Here is a 20,800-nt window from a genome sequence, read left to right on the forward strand (position 1 = left end):
TCTCTCTCTACTGACCCTGCCATACCGAATGATATTTCCAGCATTTTCTGGTTTTATTTCAGACTTGCATCATCTGCAATACTTTGCTTTGGTTAACTAATGCCCTTCTGGTGGGGTGGGGGGGGGGGGGGAAGAGGAGATGAGAACCTGTCATCCCATAGCCGACCAAGACCTACGTGTAGCTCCAGTCTCACACATACGGCTGACAATTAAGTAAATAATTACCACATCTGAGATAATTAAAACATGCTATATTTAGAGAATATGATGGAGTAGAATAAATCTGGAAACTCTTCCCCAAAAAGCTGTGGAAGTTGGGCAACAATTGGATACTTCAGACTGAAATATTGTTGGGTATGGGCATCAAGGGATTTGAAGCAATGGTGTGTAAATGGAGTTGAGATTTAGCTCAGCCATGAAGGGCCTCATGTTCCTGTGTAGTACATTTAAGGGGCTGAAGTGACCTCCTACTGTTCCTGTGCAACAGGCCTGACATGTTGAACTACTCATCCTGCTCCTGTGTAACAGGCTCAAGGGGTGAATTGCCTCCTCTTGTTCCTGTGCAACAAGTCTGAGTGCCTTAATGACCTCCTCCTGTTTCTGAGTAACGCTTGAGGAGCTGACTGAACTCCTCTTGCTCCTAATGTTAGGAAAATCTGAAGTCCCAGGACCATTGCCTGTTGTGTTAAAGTGACAGGTGGCACAGAAGGACTGACTATTCCCCTCGAAATTCCAATGAGTGTCCAGCAAGGCGTTTCTATGCATTGTTTTCCTAACTCGAGTTGGGGTTTGTGCAAGCACAGGGCAAACAGAAAGAATAAACCCAGCATGAATACCATTTACAGTGCATTTTATCATCACAAACCCATAATTATTCATACTGGGGGCGGGGGGAGGTGGCGGAGGAAAAAAACACTCCATTTCTCTGACAAATGAATTAATTGAATATTATTTACAGCAATAAAAGATGCAAATATGGCTTTTAAATTATAATTTATGACAAGCAGTTTAGAGCACTGATGATCCTTTTGCAGATTTTGAAAAGCCAAAATATGTTATGATTTACCCAGAAATGAGTAACCTAAAAAATAGAAAGACTGTTTGAAAAAAGTGACCAATGTTTTATAAACCCGAGTTATTTAGACTTTTACCTTTTATAGGCACAATCAGACTGACTAAACGGAGCTTCAAGTATTCAATTGATCTTAAGTAAAGGAACATTATGCTAAAGGCAAACAATGTCTATAAACCGGATTCATGGCAGGATAGACAGTCACAGTGTGAAATTTTGTTCTATTGTACAAAAGAAAAGAGAATAGGCAGGAAGGTTCCAGTTGAAGATCTTCTAGCCTTTTTTTCCTTTCTCCCAGGCGCATTTAGACATTGACTGACGATACCATGAAATATAAAGTGTCTCGGTGCTGTAGCCAGCATTGCCTGTTTGAATTGGTCTCGGAGTGTCCTCCACATTCACAGGAGAAACCGTACAACGAACCAAAGCTGGTATTGTCCTTGCAGGTTTTGTGCATTTCAGCTTGCTTCCGGCTTTGCCTCTGTTTCTTTGCTGCTTTCCCCCTCCGCTCCTTTCTTGTATTTCCTGATGTGTTTGTATTTCTCTACATAACCTTTCACAAGGTTAGCGACTTTGACTGGATTAATTTCGCCACTCTTGCTGTGGCAGATCTGCAGTGCCAGGTTTAAAAAGAAAAAGGCCACATCTTTCAAACTTGGTGTTAAAACATTCCAACTCTGAACCCAACTCTTTCTGCTGCACTAATTTGCCTCTTCATTTTCAGCTCAGTTGACAGCACTCAAAATGGAGTAAAAAACATTTGAGGACTCAAGTCTCATTACAAGGCTTCAGCCCATAATCTAGAGCAGTGGCTCTCAAATATATTTTCCAGTGAACGTGTACAAAATGGCCGCCCCTCGCAACCCACTGGCCAGGCAAGCTACAGGACTGCGATTACGGTCGCAATCTAAACGGGATTTACTGTACATTTAAAAATACACCTTGCGTTTTCCCACATAGGGCAGGTAAGGATGGCCAATTTCTCTAAAGGACATTAATGAACTAACCAGATGTTTGAGCCAATTTGACAGCTTCATGGTCACTTTTACTGACACCAGCTTTTAATTTCCAAATTCTCAAACTGCCTTAGTGGGATTTTAAGACTCTAATTCTCTCGATTATTAGCCCAGTTATCAGATTAATTCAATCTTTAACAGTGAGCAATCCCCATAGTTCAATTTATTCATTGTTCATTAGTCGTTTATTTAAAAAATTGGTTGGATTTTACACTTAAAAAGGTATTTCCATTTCAACCTGGCCTTTCTAAAGCAGCCTGCTATTAACACCATATCAGGACACTTGGCTCAGGGGCTGTTTTAAAAATTCATTCTATTGTGTCCTTACCTTTTGCACTGCTTTCCGTAGAATTTCTTTGTACTCTTCTTTGGTGATCTCTTTACTCTGGTAATAGGGCTTTAAAGCTAATTTGGCTTCTTCAACAGCCCTCTCCTGTACATGAAGCTTCTTTATGTACTGAAATATAAAGAAAATAGTTTAATGAGCATTTTTTTTCTAACTGGTCATATAATTCCAGTGCAGTCACTATTTACTGTATCCTAAAAGTAACTGTACATTAACGTTCCTCCTGGATTCAATGACCCCGAATAGACCAGCATAGAAACAGGCCATTTAATCACTTGTTTATGCTCCACACGAGCCTTCTCCACTGTATTCACTTAATCTAACTACATTAAATATACCCGTCTCTTCCCTTCTCCTTCATGTATTTTATCTAGCTTCTGCTTATGTGCAGCTACACTACTCACTTCAACCAGTCATAAGAACATAAAAACATAAGAAATAGGAGCAGGAGTAGGCCATCTGGCCCCTCGAGCCTGCCCCGCCATTCAATAAGATCATGGCTGATCTGAAGTGGATCAGTTCCACTTACCCGCCTGATCCCCATAACCCAATTCCCTTACCGATCAGGAATCCATCTATCCGTGATTTAAACATATTCAACGAGTCCTTGTGGTAGTGAGTTCCACATTTTCACCATTCGCTAGATAAAGAAAACTTTTGATGTGCATATTGGCCGTGGCTTAGTTGGTACCACATTTGCCTCAGAATCACAAGGTTCTGGGTTCAAGTCCCACAAAATCAAGGTGGATGTCCCAATGCAGTTCTGATGGAACACTGCATTCAGAGATGCTGTCTTCAAGGTGAGATGTTAAACCAAGTTCCCATCTGTTTACTTAGAGTAGATGTAAAAAGAGTCCACTGCACTATTTCAAAGAAGAGCAGGGGAGTTCTCCTAGCCAATTCATCCCTCAATCAGCATCAGAAAAACAGATTGCCATCATCATATTTCTGCTTGTGGGAGTTTGCTGACTGCAAATTAGCTGCTACGTTTCCTGTGTTACAACAGTGACCACACTTCAAATAGTTCTTCATTGGCTGTGAAGTGCTTTGAGATGCTCGGTGACCATTAAAAGCATTATAAATTCAAATCTTTCTTTTTATTTTCTAATAAGCAAGTTAATTGGCTGACTTTGCAACAAAAATAGAAAATGCTGGAAAATCTCAACAGGTCTGGCGGCATCTGTGGGGAGAGAACACAGGTAATGTTTGAAGTCTGGATGACTGCGACAGAGCAAAAGAAAACTGAAAATAGGATGAGGTTCATATTGTTGTGAGGTGGGGGATTGGTGGAACAGTGGGGGCTAGGGAAAGATTGACAAAGATGTCATGGACAAAATGACCAAGGGGACGTAAATGGTGGTGGTCATGGCTAAGAAGGTTGCTGATAGTAACACATTAATCATAGACTCCTACAGTGCAGAAGGAGGCCATTTGGCCCATTGAGTCTGCACCGACCGCAATCCCACCCAGGCCCTATCCCCATAACTCCATGTATTTACTCTAGCTAGTCCCCCTGACACCAAGGGGCAGTTTAGCATTGCCAATTCACCTAACCCACACATCTTTGGGAGGAAACCGGAGCACCCGGAGGAAAGCCAAGCAGAGACAGGGAGAACATGCAGACTCCTCACAGACAGTGGCCCAAGTCAGGAGTTAAACCCGGTCCCTGGCGCTGAGGCAGCAGTGCTAACCAATGTGCCACCATGCCGCCCGAGATCAGGATGACCAAACAAAGGTAAGCAGTGTGACAACCTGGCAAAGGTAACAGATGGTCCTAGAGGGATAGAGGGATGGCGGGGGCCGGGGGGGGGGGATGGAGAAAAAGATGGAAAGCGGAATAAAATAGTTGAAAGAGAAATGAATCAAGGGGAAAAAAGAAAATAATTTGACAGAAACAAAAAATGGGACGAAGGTGGAGAAGAGAGGTACAGTCTGAAGTTGTTGAACTCAACGTGAAGTCCAGAAGGCTGAAACATGCTTTACTGGAAGATAAGTTTAGGCAAGTTCTTCCAAGAACTCAGAATTCTGTTTTTGTGTTACAGTTACATACAAACAGCCATTAACGAAAGCAAAGAAACATTCTAAGGAGCTTCCCATCTAGACCTCAGGGACACTGGTGCCAAGGAAAATTGCATGACTGAGGCTTCGTAGACAACCTAGCCCCTGAAGAGGTTCTTAAAAGGTGGAAAGAAAGATGGAGAGTTATCATGACAGAGTTCCAGGGAGTAGAATGTGATCTACGGCTCTGTACTAATCACAGGGTAAAGGGAGAAATAGGAGTGGAAAATTGTCATGTGATGCAGGCAACAAGCCTGTCATTTATTGCTCATCGCTGGGCATCCTTAACCGCTGCAATCTGGTATTTGGTTCCACAGCACTCTTTGGTAGGGAGTTTCTGGATTTTGACCCAGTGATGATGAAAGAACAGCAAAATGTGTCCAAGTCAAGGGGCCTAACAGTCACATGATCTTGCTTTCAGAATATCGGGACAATTCTGGGATTTGGGAAGGGGGTGACAATAACACTTGACAAAAACATTTGGAGGCAGGTGAGAGCAATGAGAGAGTAACTTCATCACAAAAACTGCAACAATTCAAGGAGGGGTTTCACCTTCATAAAGGACAATTAAGATGGGATAATAAATGTTGGCCATGCAAGCGATGCCCTTATTATTTTTTTAAAATAATTTTGATAAAGCAATGGTAGAAGCATAGTGGTCAAATGGCCTCCTCAGCTGTAATTTCTTCAACCACATGAAGTCCAAAATCACTTTCAGCAGCAGCTGAATTCATACTCCAGGCAAAGGCTAAGATTGCCGAAAAACAGACCAGCAAACTCAAGAAACAATGAATCAACACTGAAGGAATGTAAGCAAAAATTAAAATTAAAAATCTGCTTGACTATAGCATTTTTCACAACCTCAATAAGTCTCAAAGCGCTTTGCAGCCAATTAGATACTTTTTAAAAGTGCAGTTACTGTTGTACTGTAGAAAACATGGCAGTCACAGCAAGATCTCACAAACAGCCAAATGGTAACGTCCTGATAATCTGATTTACTTCTATTAATTGAGGGACAATGCACCAGAGCGGGAGAATTGCACTTCTTTAAAATATAATAGATTTTCTACAAACCAAGAGGAAAGATTGGACCTCTGTTTAATGTCTCATTGAGGGCGGTGAATGCGTGGAATTCGCTAACACAGAATGTAGTTGAGGCCAAAACGTCTGCTTTCAAGAAGAAATTAGATATAACTCCTGGGCTAAAGGGATCAAGGGATAATCAGGATATTGAATTCGATGATCAGCCATGATCAAGATGAATGGCGGAGCAGGCTCGAAGAGCCCAATGACTTACTCCTGCTTCTAGTTTCGATGCAACCCTAGGAAGTCTGAGACTTTGGAAGGAGATGGAGGAGGATGTATAGGGTTGGGGGGAGATGTCCCGAAGGGCCGAATGGCCTACTCCTGCTTCTAGTTTCTATGAAATTACTGAGAAGATGCCAATTCCAGTATTTTTTTTAAAATATCCAGCGTAATGAAATTAGGCATGCAAGTAGAGAAGTTTAAGGGGTATACTAATAGAAATGTTTAAAAAGATTAATTTTCAAAACTGTACCACCAAGGGATGCAATTGCCTTTGTTAAAGACTTAAATGGGTCAGGTGATGAGTGTCAGTTAAGTATCCAAAGATCAGAATTTGTGCATTAAGGAAAAAGACCCATTTAGAGGCACAACTTTAATTGTTAAATATAGAAACTAAATTGCCCAGCAGCAACTCGAAGAGTTGTTACACACAGGAACACAGACAAGTACAAAGGTGGGTTGACATTCACCATCCCCACCAGATGGGAGTATTAGGATTTGTAGTCACTGGGCTACAAGCTCAGCTAAATGGAGGGCATAATCTTTCAAAAGTTCAACAGATTCACTGCTAACACTTAAAATTTTCAAGTGTTTTCTTCATAGATCGAGCTCCCAGTATCCTAGGGATTGCGATGGAACCACAGTCAGTTCTATAAATAGTCCACTTTGAAAAGAAAGGCATGGAGCTGGTCTGATGAATATACTGGTACCTTATAATTATATAATAAACTGGTACCTTATATAATAATTCTACCAGAGCACACATTAAGAATGTCAAGGCCTTGGAGAAGATGCTGAACAGATTTACTGTTGGAATGGTGGAAATATTCAACAGGCCAGTTCTCATGAAATGCCATCTTGACCTGAAATATTAACTTTGTTAATCGCCAAAAAGCCAATCAAAGGATAAGGAGCCAACTGCTGCATCATTCTATGATGTGAAGGACTCATTGCTACAGTTTGGCATTCTTCCAAACATGCTTCAAGAAAGACCACCAGCAGCTGGATCAATAGCCATTGCAGACTAATGTAATTCACAGTCAAAAAGGTGGCAGTAGCCATCACATGTGGTCTACAGAAACTGCACTGATAGCAGTAAGGACAGCATGTTTATTGTGATGATCAATCATTAACGAATTTTTCTGTTCACATTGGAACTAAAGAGTCCAAGCAGCTTCCAGATTGCGTCTCTGAAGCCGATGGTTTATCATTGCATGAATAAGCACAGATGCAGTGGACTAAACATTGATCACCTTGGATAGTTCATAAAGATACAAAATCTGACAGCTGTTACTCTGGTCATGAAATCACTTTTTGAACATCATGGTGTTACTGGAAGTGTTTATAATTCAAAGTAATATTCATCAAACTTATAAGGTTACACCTATCAGGCAAGATTAAACAGGCTGGAGCTCTTTTCTCTAGAAAAGAGAAGACCGAGGGAAGACCAATGGAGGTGTTTATGTTTATTAAAGTTTGATCGGGTAGGGAAGAAATTTCCACTTACGGGGGAGATCAGAACTTGGGATCATAAATATAAGATATTCCAATAAATCCAATGAAGAACTCAGGAGAAATGTCTTCATCCAATACACTGGTTAGAATGTAGAACACTCTACCACAAGAATTAGCATGGATACACTTATGGAGAAGCTCGATAAACACGAGGGAGAAACAAATAAAATGATATGTTTACAGAGTGAGATGAAAAGAGGTGGGAGGAGATCTGTGTGGAGACACAGACCAGTTGGACCAAATGGTTTGTTAATAATGCTGTATATTCGGGATAACACTATGTAAGTTAAACTTGGGCCTTGGTCATGCATTTTGCATTTGCACTCTAAGCATGGTCAGATATAAGACAAAATATTATAGGGAAAAGAGACGAAGTATAAGAAATTCTGGGTATAAATTCAGGATATTTAGTTTGGGAGCCATGTATTGGCATGCCTATGCGAGAGGGTGGAGCTGCACTAAAAGCCTTGGCCTTTTTTGGTGCTGATGCTCCCATTTGGACTCTAATGTTTGTCAGATATTAAGAAATTGCCTATCCCTCCAAAGTAGCTGAACTGCCCAGTTACAAATCCAGCTACTCACTGAATTTGGCTTTTAACCAATGGCAATAGATCCAAAAGAATTTTACTACGAATGGGAAGTTCCTCGTTGAGGTGGTCTGAGGTCACTCATACACCATTTAGAACCATCAACCCACATTGAAGCATTGAAAATTACCTTTTCATCTCCTGGGCTTTACTATGAAATCTGACTTCAGACAATGGTGTGTGTGTAGAATTTGTAAAGTGTCATGGAATACAGAAAATCCTATCCTAACCATTTCAGTCTTTGGAGATTCCAAATGAAGATAATTAAATGTCACACATGCTAGTTAGAAGATGCTTTCTTAGCCAATGTATTGGCGGCCCATGTCACATAGCAGTACCAAAAATACATTGCTGAATCACTGAAGGGTAGATAGCTGCATACCCAGTTAGCCATAAGGTGCTTTACGAGTACCATTAAAAACATCTTACACTATTAGAGAAAAATAAATAAATGGCTTGAAACTGGAGATGCAACTTTGATTAGTGAAGCCATGAGCTGCAGATCCGTGCCTGGGCCCTGTGACGTAGCATGCTCAAATTGGAAAATACAGGCTGACAAAACCTAAATTAGACAGTGATGAAGCTTAAGGGTTACTTGGAAGAGTGACTTTATAATCCATCAAAAGATAATCAGGCATCAAGTCTATGGTTCAGGCTCAGACTGGAAGTTCTGAGAAAGATGAGTTTTAGAAAGGAACTGAAGGAAATCAGTATTAGTAGAGAAATCGTTTTGTGAAAATTAATGGGATTTAAGGCAGATATATTTCCTGAGCCTGATAATCTTCACCCCCGAGGTCTTAAGAAACTGGCTCTAGGAATACTGGATCCATTGGTGGTCATTTTCAACAATTCTTTGGACTCTGGAATAGTTCCTACAGATTGGAGGGTAGCTAATGTAAGTCCGCTATTCAAAAAGGGAGGTAGAGAGAAAACAGGGAACTACATACCTGTGAGCCTAATGGTAGTAGTAGGGAAGTTGCAAGAGCCCATTATCGAGGATTTCATAGCACAGTATTTGGAAAGCAGTGGTATAATCAGACAAAGTCAGTGTGAATTTATGAAAGGGAAATCATGCTCGACAAACCTAATGGAATTCTTTGAGGATGTAATTAGTAGAGTTGACCCATCTGATGGATGTGGTTTATTTAGACTTTCAAAAGGCTTTCGACAAGGTTTCACATCACAGACCACTATGTAAATTTAAAGCGCATGGGATTGCAGGTAATGTCTTGAAATGGATAGAAAGCTGGTGAGCAGATAGGAAGCAAAGAGTTGGCATAAATGGGTCTTCTCCTGACTGACAGGCAGTATCTAGTGTGGTACCGAAGGAATCTGTGCTAGGACCCCAACTGCTCACATATATTAATGATTTGGAAGAGGGAACCGAACGTATTATCTCCAAATTTGCAAATGATAAAAAGTTGGGTGGGACGGTGAGTTGTGACGAGGATGCAGAGATGCTTCAGCGTGATTTGGGCAGGTTGAGTGAGTGGGAGATGCAGTATAATGTGAATAAATGTGAGGTTATCCACTTAGGCAGCAAAAATAGGAAGCAGATTATCATTTGAAGGGGTGTAAATTGAGAGAGATGGATACTCAGCGAGATCTTTGTGCATCAGTCACATGCAGGTACAGCAGGCAGTAAAGAAAATAAATGGTATGTTGGCCTTCATAGCGAGAGGATTTGAGTATAGGAATAGGGACTTCTCTAGTATTTGGTGCAAGTCATGTAGGTATGCATTTCTGAGAGGATGAAACAGAAACTCCTACTTGGAGAAACTGGGCGACACAATTTCTAACAAAAATCACAATTTTAACATAATAAAGCAACGCTTGCACTGGCATACATGAAACACAGACCCAGCATGTGCAGCATCATTACAAAAAGAAGCACTTCTCAGACACAACTTTTATATCCTAATGTTCTGCAAAATACAAATAAGCAACAGGTTTCAGCCCCCATCAAGGAGATTTTGATGGATGCAGAGTTACTGCAATTGTGGTCAAACTCTCTTACATTCTCATTTTGAGCTTTGTCTTCGCAGGGCTTGTTATCAGCGTCCAGGTTTCCTTCTATTTGCACCACTTGCATTTCAGCAACGAAATTAGAAGCAGCAGGAATTGGAACAGGAACAGGAGCAGCAGCAGGAGGTGCAGGAGCAGGAGCAGCAGTTTGGTAAGTGGGCTGTGGAAGTAATGGAGGCACAGCGGTGGAACCAATGAGAGGGATACTCCCTTGCACGATGTACGGAACTGTAGGTTGGCTGACTGGCGCATAGGGAGGTGGATGTAGCGGTGGGAAAGGTGGCATGAAAGGTGGCGGTGGCGGTGGTGGTGGCATGTTGACTTGGTTGAATGCCTAAAAGGGTGAAAGGAAAAAAAAACTTAGAAATACACAACAGTAAAATGTTTGGACCAATTAGACAACAGGTAAGCACTCTCAAAATATTGGGCCATACTCAATATAAACATACATGCAAAACAGTGCCAAAGACTATCAATCTTGGATCAGTAGGTAGCACTTTTGCATCCGAGTCAGAAGGTCCTGCAATAGACTCCCAATCTAGATATTTAAACATAAATCTGAGGCTGACACTCCCAATGGAACACTGCAGGAGCACTGCACTGTCCGAGGGCCAGTATTCAGGAAGAGCGCTGCACTGTCAGAGGGTCAGTACTGAGAAAGAGCCCTGCACTGTCAGAGGGTCAGTACTGAGGGGGCGCTGCACTGACTGAGGGCCAGTACTGAGGGGGCGCTGCACTGTCGGAGGGTCAGTACTGAGGGGGCGCTGCACTGTCATAGGGTCAGTACTGAGGGGGCGCTGCACTGTCATAGGGTCAGTACTGAGGGGGCGCTGCACGGTCCGAGGGCCAGTACTGAGAGAGTGCTGCACTGTCAGAGGGTCAGTACTGAGAGAGTGCTGCACTGTCAGAGGGTTAGTACTGAGGGAATGCTGCACTGTCAGAGGGACAGTACTGAGGGAGTGCTGCACTGTCAGAGGGTCAGTACTGAGAGAGTGCTGCACTGTCAGAGGGTTAGTACTGAGGGGGCGCTGCACTGTCAGAGGGTCAGTGCTGAGGGAGCGCTGCACTGTCATAGGGTCAGTACTGAGGGGGCACTGCACTGTCCGAGGACCAGTACTGAGAAAGAGCCCTGCACTGTCAAAGGGTCAGTACTGAGGGGGCGCTGCACTGTCTGAGAGCCAGTACTGAGGGGGCACTGCACTGTCCGAGGGCCAGTACTGAGGAAGAGCGCTGAACTTTCAGAGGGTCAGTACTGAGGGAGTGCTGCACTGTCAGAGGGCCAGTACTGAGGGGGCACTGTACTATCAGAGGATCAGCACTGAGGAAGAGCGTTGCGCTATCGAGTGGCAGTACTAAGGGGCCACAGCACTTTGAGGCTCAGCATTGAGGAGTGCTGCACCTTCCGAGGGCCAGTACTGTGGCAACGTGGCACTATTCGAAGGTCAGTACTGAGGGAACACTGCACTGTCCGACAGACAGTACTGAGGGAGCGCTGCACTGTCCGACGGACAGTACTGAGGAAGAGCACTGCATTGTCCAAGAGGCAGTACTGAGGGAGTGCTGCACTGTCTGAAGATCAATGCTGAGAAGTGCTGCGCTGTCCAAGGATCAGTACTGAGGGGGTATTACACCCCTGAAGGGACCATATCGGGGAAAAACTGCATTGTCTGTGAGAACGTAGAGGAAGTGTTACACCCGTGGAAAAAATATACTGAGGGAGTCCTGCACTGAAGGTACATTACTGATGAAACGCTGCACCCTAGCAGGAAAAATACTGAAGGAATACTCCTTTAGCATTGCACTCCAGTGTCACCCCAGGTTAACTGCTAACTTCCTGAAGTGGGCCTTAAACCTATAACTTTCAGACTCACAGGCAAGAGTACTATTACTCTTGGTCTTACTGATGCTGGAGTAAGATAATAATTAGAATAAAATAAGAGAAATAGGAGTAGGCCATTCAGCCCCCGAGCCTGCTCAGCCATTCAATAAGATCATGGCTGATCAGACTATGGCCTTACCTCCACCTTCCTGCCTGCTGCCCCCGCCGATAACCCTCGGCTCCCTTGTTGATCAAAAATCTGATTAATGCAGCCTTGAATATATTCAATGACCTAGCCTCCACTGTTCTCTATGGAAGAGAATTCCAAAGTTCAACAAATTTCAGAAAAGATTCCTTCTCATCTCGGATTTATTTTGACGAGCTCAAGTAGTAATTCCAACTCACTAATGAAGTCAATCTTCTGCATCAGATGGTTGGGTACATTTAGCAGGGCGAGGTTTCACTGAATATTTTTATACTTGATTATTCAATTGAGATTTTAAAAATATTCACGATTGTGCAGTGACCTTTTCACATTTGGAAATTATGAATGCCACGACTGGGAGGGAAGATGAAATTTTAGCATCCGAGTATCAGCACCAAGCACTCACTGGGTGTAGATAGTGATTCTCATTATATCCGGTTCCAGAAATGGTGCTCCCTCCCAACCTCAAACTGACAAGAGAGTATCCATGTTACGATACCATTGGCATTATTCCACTTAACACACTAGCCATGCTTGACAGACTGATATAGCTTCTGTAAGTGACAATCACTGGGCTCCTGTTATATATTTAAATGACTGCAAGATTGCTTTAAGAGCAGGTCAGGTGATTTGATGGTGATATCATTGGGGGGGGCTTCATAAGCTCCAGCTTTACTTTAATTTTCTACTCTTGTACAGGCAACAGTTCCTATAATAAACCTATTCTTGTCATTTTGAATGTGTGTGCGCAAACCACATTCTTTTTTGTTTAAAACCCACAATTTCCTAGCATAGTTTGGACACTATAAAAAGAAAATTGGCGACGAGTCAGGATTTGTTTCATCGAGAACATTGAGAAAAGATCCCAAGTAGAATAAAAACATGGTGGGTCCTCGCACTTTGAATATCAGAAGGCGGGAGAAAATCAACAACAGGGATAAAAGATTGAAGTGCCAGTGAAGGAAGACCAAGAAAAAAAGAAAAAAAACAAATATCACATTTCTTGCTGGGGGAAAAAAAATTGCATAGCCTACTCTCGGCTGCAGTGTATAGCGGCAGAGTGGGAGACACGCTACACAGTTGAAAAGGGTGGAAGCTCACTGTGTGGTTTTAAAAGAGGGGGTTTTTCCAATCAGAGAAGAGTGAGATTCCAGGCAATATTTGAAAGAAAGGATGTTTTGCTGTATGGCTGGGGACGTTTGAAAAAAGGAATTCATCAAGTCAACGGTCTCCAGGGTAAAAAATGGCCTACTGGGAAGACAGGAAAAAATATACTGAGCAGTCTCGAGTCACTACTTCCTGCAAAAGAAAAATTAGGCACCTAAGGGTCCTTTCAATGAAGGAAATGAATTGTGGAGTTCGTATGTAGAGTGTTTTCAGTACTTTGTACAGACTAATATAAATTGAAAGGGAGTTGCTTGTACCAGCTTTTACTCAGTACAATAGGAAATAAAAGAATCATAGAAGAATCATAGAAACCCTACAGTGCAGAAAGAGGCCAGTTGGCCCATCGAGTCTGCACCGAACACAATCCCACCCAGGCCCTACCCCTACATATTTACCCGCTAATCCCTCAAACCAACACATCTCAGGGGCAATTTTAACATGGCCAATCAACCTAACCCACACATCTTCGGACTGTGGGAGGAAACCGGAGCACCCGGAGGAAACCCACGCACACACGAGGAGAATGTGCGAACTCCACACAGACATTGACCCAAGCCGGGAATCGAACCTAGGTCCCTGGAGCTGTGAAGCAGCAGTGCTAACCACTGTGCTACCGTGCCACCCTTCAAACCTTCAATTTGCTCTGGAACTTGGTTCATCGAGCAAAGCTAGCAACCAAAACATATGACAACTTGACAAAATTCCTTGAAGAGCATTATTCTCCAAAGCCACTGACCATTGCGGAACAGTTCCATTGAAGGAATCAACTGGAAAGCAAAAGCATTGCTCAGTTTGTGCCAACCTTAAAAAGGCTGGCAAATCGTAGTGAGTTATTAGAAGATACTCTTCGAGATCATCTAGTTTGTGGTCTCCAAAATCAGGCTATCCAAAGATTGCTTATTGAACATGTTTTGACTTTAAAGACAGTAGAAATCAGTGTCGATGCAATAAAGAGGCTTCACAATTTGGTGCAGGAATGAATATCCACAAGTTGGGAACTACTCATAAGTTAAAACAGCAACAAGCGTGTCAGAGATGTGTCATTCTGCAAGTGAATGCTGAAGCAAGGATAGCCAATACAAGGACTGCAGCAAAATGATTTATATTGCAAAAGTTTGTTGGGCTAGACCAGCTGCCCGAGAAGAATATTCAGAAGAAGAATCTGGGTACCTTCATGAAGAACAAGTTGCCTTCTCAAAAATAATTTACAACGTGGAAGAAAAGAATGATGACAGTGAAGAAGGGAATGTCCAGAAATATGATGAAGAGCTCCAACAGAATGTCTTATCCTTACAGGGTGAATCACATAGATTCTGGGTGATTCCGAAGTTAAGTGGACAACCTATTAGGATGGAGGTTGATACTGGTGTGCTGTGTCTTTAAGTTTTGAGACTACACACCAACAAAAGCTTCCTTTAAAACCAGATGATGTGATTTTAAGGACATACACAGAAGAAATTGTGCCATTAAAAGGCTACATCACGGTCAATGTAGAGTGTATGAACAAACAGTGAGTTATCTTTCCATGTGGTCTGTGGTAATTTTCCAGATCTACTTGGGAGATCATGGTTGGAGAAGACAAGGCTTAACTGGAGTGCTGTCAACAAAATGGTCGACCTACAGCACCTTCTGGGTAAATACAAGAGTATATTCAAAGGGGCACCGAGCTCAATGAAGGGAATTCAAGTGAAACCTCAAGATTAAGCCCAATAATCAACCAAAAAGTCTCAAAACAAGAGTAGTGACATACGCAATTCATCCCAAAGTCAAAGGAAAATTAGTAGATTTGTTAATCTGTAGACAATGGTGTCTTAGAGCGGTTACAATGAGTGACTGGGCTACCTCCTTTGTACCTTTTAAGTTTATAAGTTTAAGTTTATTTATTAGTGTCACAAGTAGGTTTACATTAACACGCAATGAAGTTACCATGAAAATCCCCTAGCCACCACGCTCTGGCGCCTGTTCAGATACACTGAGGGAGAATTTAGCATGGCCAATGCACATAACCAGCATGTCTTTTGGACTGTGGGTGGAAACTGGAGCACCTAGAGGAAACCCACGCAGACACGGAGAGAGCGTGTAGACTCCGCACGGTCAGTGACCCAAGCCGGGATTCAAACCCAGGTCCCTGGCACTGAGGCAGCAGTGCTAACTACTGTGCTACCGTGCCGCCTATCGTGAAACAAGATGGTTCAGTTTGTATTTGTGGTGATTCTAAAACAATCATAAATCCAGTGTTGTGTGCTGGTCGATATCTGCTTCCTTTAATTGAAGGTTTGTTTGCTCAGTTATCAGGTGGGTAGAAATTCAGCAAGATTGATCTTTCACATGCATATTTACAGATGAATATAGTCCTGAATCTCAACCATTGCTTACCATTGTTATTCATAAAGGTCTCTTTCATTATAAAAGATTACCTTTTGGAATAACAACTGCACCAGCCCTATTCCAAAGATCGATGGATCTGATTTTAAATAGTCTCTCTAGTGTACAATGTTACCTGGATGATATTCTAATTACAGGTCCAGTGAACAGGAGCAGTTGAATAATTTAGAATCCACATTGGAATGTCATCAAGCACATGGTCTGTGTGTCAAGAAAGAAAAATGTGACTGTTTCCAGACATCAGTCCAGTATTTGGGTCACGTTATTGACAATAAAGGCCGATATAAATCAAGTACAAAGATGGATTCTATTTTAATAGCACCACTCCCAATGAAATTTTTTTTAAGCTTTTTAAGTTTATTTATTGGCATCACAAGTAGGCTTACATTAACACTGCAATGAAGTTACTGTGAAAATCCCCTAGTTGCCACACTCCGGCATCTGACCGAACCAGGATCTGAACCTGGGTCCCTGGCGCTATGAGGCAGCGGTGCTAACCACTGTGCCGTGAAGTAATTGAGGTCCTTTCTAGGATTCATAAAATGACAAATTTGTTCCTAACTTAGCTACATTATTGAAGCCATTGCATAATTTACTATGTGTAAAACAGTCATGGAACTGGACAAGAGTATGTTGATGTCAAAGATGCTTTGCTGATATCTGAAGTATTGGTCCATATTAATCCAAAGCTACTATTACTTCTTGCTTGTGCCACTTCACCATATGGAGTAGAAACAGTCATTTCACATACTGTGCCTTTGGGAGAAGAACGACCATAGCTTTTGCTTTGTGTGCTCTGACTAGTGCAGAACGTAACTATGCTGAGCCAGAAAAAGCAGCAGTGAGTATAATTTTTGGCATACGAAGTTTCTTCACTATTTATATGATCTTCATTTCACATTACTGAGCATTACTCTTAAAAACTATTTTTGCACCGTGTAAAGGCATAGCTGCTAGTTGATTGCAAAGATGGTCATTGATCTTATTTGCACATTCCTACGATATAAAGTATTGGCAATCAGAGTGCCATGCTGATGTGTTATCATGCTTACCGGTACATATTGAGCAGATGCCACTACCTAGTTCTGTTATTCTTTATTTTGCCCTAGAATATCATTTGCCTGTGACAGCTTCTCAAGTTCAGAGACATATCAGAAATGATCCCGTGTTGGATATGGTATTAAAAAGAACCATAGCTGGAGCGCATCATACACTTCCTGATTTGAAACCATCTGTTTCAAGAAAGCTTGAGTTGACAGTCCAACCTGTCTATTGTGGGGAATCCAAGTAATCAGTCCTCCTAGTCTGCATGAAAAAGTTCTTGAACAACTACATAACGAAATCCTGATATAGCCTGAATGATGTAATTAGCATTTTTGGTGGCCAGATCTGGATGTTCAAACTGGAGAAAAAGTGGGAAAGTGTCAATCCTGCGCACGAATAAGATATGCACCATCGTTGTCTCCTTTACCTCCTTGGGAGTGGCCTAAAATCCCATCGCAACGATTGCAGTTAGATTTTGCTGATCTGTTTGAGGGTTACAAGCTCTTAGTCATAAGTGATGTACACTCAAAGTGGCCAGAAGTTATGAGATCTACTACAACTGAACAAACCATTTGAAAACCCTGACGAAAGTTTTGCAAAATTTGGTAAACCAGAGCAGACTGTTAGCGATAATGGCTTACAGTTTACTTCACAAGAGTTTGAGGATTACCTCAAAGTAAATGGTATTCAGCATATAAAATCCACACCTCATCATCCATCAACCAACGGATTAGCTGAAAGATTTGTACAATCCTGGAAACATTCTTTAAAAGCTTTGAGAGAGAGCAAGGTTCATTATGATGTCATGTGAATAGCTTTTTGGCATCTAATAGAAACACTACTCATGCGACTACTCAAAATTCACCTGCATTACAACCTTTAAAGAGAAAGTTGAGAACTACTTTGATTTGTTATTACCTCCAAAATCTTCAGAGAGAGTAGAGTGTCAACAAATATCTCAAGTTGCTTGATGAGAAGTGACGGCAAAACGCTCACCTCAACAAGGAGGACATTAGCGTATAATTATGCCACGAGAGAGGTAAGGGTACCAGGCATAGTTTTAGCAAAAAACAGGTCCAATTTCTTTCGTGGTTCAATCTAATGATGAACTGGCTTGGCGATGCCATATTGACCAATTGTCATCATCTCGAAATGATTTCTTAGAATAATCTCCAGAAGTGCCTACTACTTTAGTCCCTAGTTTTGTGAATACGACTATGAAAGACTTAGTTGAATCCGAGATGCCTGATGATTGTGCTTATGCTACTATAACCACGTGAGAATGATGCAGAACTGGTTCCAAGAGAAGAGTCTGCTGAACTTGCAAATCATACTTCTAGAGTCAAGGACAGCCAAATTCCAGAATGTCGTATACAACCAAACAGGAATAGAGATCCACCTAATCTACTTTCTTATTAATTGTGAATAATGATTAATGATGCATCATATTATGTCTAGAGTATTATTGATCCTGTGTATAAAATCATAGTAATTTGTTGTCATGATCATTGAAGTAAAGGAGAGTTGTTATATATTTAAGTGGTTGCATGATCGCTTTAAGAGCCAGTCATATGATTTGATGGTAATGTCATTGGAGTGTTTCACAAGCTCCTGCTTTAGTTTCACTTTCTACTCTGTATAGGCAACGGCTCCTACAATAAAGCTGTTCTTGTTATTTTGAGTGCGTGCGCGCAAACCACATCTATTTCTTTTTGCTTAAAACTCACAACCCCTAACATAGTTAGGACATTACAGATCCTAGCCCAAACTTGTTTGAAAGTTTGTTGAGACTGCCCCAAAAACACATTTCCCTCCGTACATCACTGGCACAGGTACACACACATCTTTCCACTTCCTAGGTTTTAGCTTCAAAGTCTGCCCAGCCTGATTGGGTGACTGTCTCCTGTCTTACGCAAAATGAGCTTGGAACATTATTAATTCAGCTCCTAATGGGGATGGACACCTCCAACCCATAGAACTAACTGGATGTCTCACTCAGAGAATACTCAGGAGTGGAAAACAGTCATGGTGCTAGTGCTAAGGCACATGGCGAGACCTTTACTCTTAGTGCAACAACGCTTTATATTAACACTGAGTGTATAAAATAGGAATGGTTCCACTCCCCAATACAAAAAAATTAAAAACCTCATACCATTCACAGAGAAAAGATCATTCTACGGGCCCCAATAAAACTCGCCAGTGAGAAGCGGCTGTAATAATTCACTGCACCCTCCCATATATACATTTTAAATACAACTGGGTTAAAAGCTAGCCTTGACTAAAGGAATGCAAGCATCCTCTGTCCACATGCCTATGATAAGGCCATCTAGACACTTCTAACTTTATCCCCTTCCGATAATAAAACAAACCTGAAGTTTGTCAAAAGATTTAAGTCAATCCTTTCAATCTCACACACCTCCTAGTGGCCAGTTGAAAGAACAGCTGACACAGGTCTGAGAATATGTCTAGTGCAGCGAGTTGGGTGGTTAAGAGGCAGGGGTGAGCTAAATTACAGCAAATGAAAAAGAAAGTACACCCGTAAAGCGGAGTTCTCAAAACCATTTACTCTTTTTAAAGTATGGTGCTTGGTTGCCCAGCCATTCTCTTCCTAAAATTGACAACACAATGTGATGTTGGCAGGGCGTAACCTTATAAATGTTGTGAACTTTACGGATCGCATCCTTTGAACATTTTATTCCTTTATGGAATGTGAGCATCGCTGGCTAGCCCAGCATTTATTGCTCATCCCTAATGAGCCACCTTCATAAGCTCCTGCAGTCCCTGTGTTACAGGTTCACCCACAGTTCTGTTAGGAAGAGTGTTCCAGATTTTTGACCCAGCAACAGTGAGGGAACAGCATTATATGTCCAAGAGGAACCCACATAGATTTTCAGTGACAATCCTCACAAGCAACCTAATTATTCGCTACAACAGATTAAAAAGATCATCTCACACGTTTCACTTAAAGCAAACTGACAATAAATTGCAATAAAACTTCAACACTCGTGCATTGCAGCCATTGTAGAATCAATAGCTTTTTGCTAGCCAAGGGTATTTACGACATGAATCAAAAGGGTTGGATGGAGGGCACAGATCAGTCATGATCTCACTGACCAGTAGAATAAGTTTGATATAGGTTCCTAAATTTTCTCTAACTCAAATGAAAGGGAATTTGACAAGGGTAATTGGTCTAGAAAGGAATTAAAAAGTTTGCTTTTAGTATCATAGAATCCCTACAGTGCAGAAGGAGGCCATTCGGCCCATCGAGTCTGCACCGACCACAATCCCACCCAGGCCCCATCCCCACAGCCCCATGCATTTACCCCAGCTAGTCCTCCTGACACAGAAGGGCAATTTAATTTGGCCAATCCACCTAACCCACGCATCTTTAGACTGTGGGAGGAAACCGGAGCACCTGGAGGAAACCCATCCAGAACGGGGAGAATGTGCAAACTCCACACAGACAGCCACCCAAGCTGGGAATCGAACCCAGGTCCCTGGCGCTGTGAAGCAGCAGTGCTAACCACTGTGCCACCCATGGACGTTAACCACTATAATCACTGGAGAAGCAGAAATATGCCAGGCAACTTTCCGCAAGATTGAGAGCTGACACTAACCTGAGGTGGAAATAGACCGGGGAAAATTGGAGGAGGAATCATAAAATTGGCTGCTGGAGGCTGGAACATCGGCACCTGGTTTGGTGGTTGACTTGTTTCTGGAGCTTTCCAGATGGCTTCTTTGTTAAATCTGTGTGTCCTGTAGGAGAACGGAGTCCCTGTAAACAAACACAGAGGACAGCTTTAAATCCAAAGCCAAATCTTGCAACAGCAACTAATCTGAACAGCATGTTTACAATGCTTAATGTGTTAATATGCATCAGGTTTAAATAGGCATGTGAGAATTAATATTTTACGTTCGTCCAACAATTCTCAAGCTAGCATGTTGTAATGTCTGCAGCTGGTATTCATGCTGAGTAATCGTCTCTCTTCAAGATGTCATGCTGGATATCATCAATGTTGACAAATGTTGCATGCACAGCAAGACAAAATTCAATGTCTGCCCAGGGAGGTTTTGTCACATGACTTTCTACTTCCCAGTGTCCCCCTAGGCCTAGCCTCCCCAATCAACATAAATAGTTTATTTCTATCTACCCTATTTGTTCCTCTCAATATCCTGAATGCTTTGATCAAATCACCCCATAACCATCTAAATTGCAGGGGTTACAACCCTGGTTTGTGTAATAAAAATGGAAAATG

General features: G+C 42.0%; 1 protein-coding gene across 2 annotated transcripts in view; it reads right to left on the reverse strand.

Annotated features, from left to right (window-relative positions):
• Window positions 1–833: 833 nt before the first annotated feature.
• phrf1 (PHD and ring finger domains 1) overlaps window positions 834–20,800 on the reverse strand; it is an 88,367-nt gene continuing 68,400 nt past the window's right edge. For both annotated transcript variants that reach the window (XM_078220845.1, XM_078220847.1), the window contains 4 exons: window positions 20,162–20,319; window positions 9,917–10,258; window positions 2,417–2,545; window positions 834–1,683 (listed from right to left, as the gene is read on the reverse strand). In XM_078220845.1, coding sequence (XP_078076971.1) covers window positions 1,531–1,683; window positions 2,417–2,545; window positions 9,917–10,258; window positions 20,162–20,319 — 782 coding nt within the window. In that variant the 3' untranslated portion in view covers window positions 834–1,530. The remainder of the gene's footprint in view (window positions 1,684–2,416; window positions 2,546–9,916; window positions 10,259–20,161; window positions 20,320–20,800) is intronic.

This window comes from Mustelus asterias, chromosome 9 (genome assembly GCF_964213995.1).
Source record: "Mustelus asterias chromosome 9, sMusAst1.hap1.1, whole genome shotgun sequence".
Classification (NCBI taxonomy): Eukaryota; Metazoa; Chordata; class Chondrichthyes; order Carcharhiniformes; family Triakidae; genus Mustelus; species Mustelus asterias.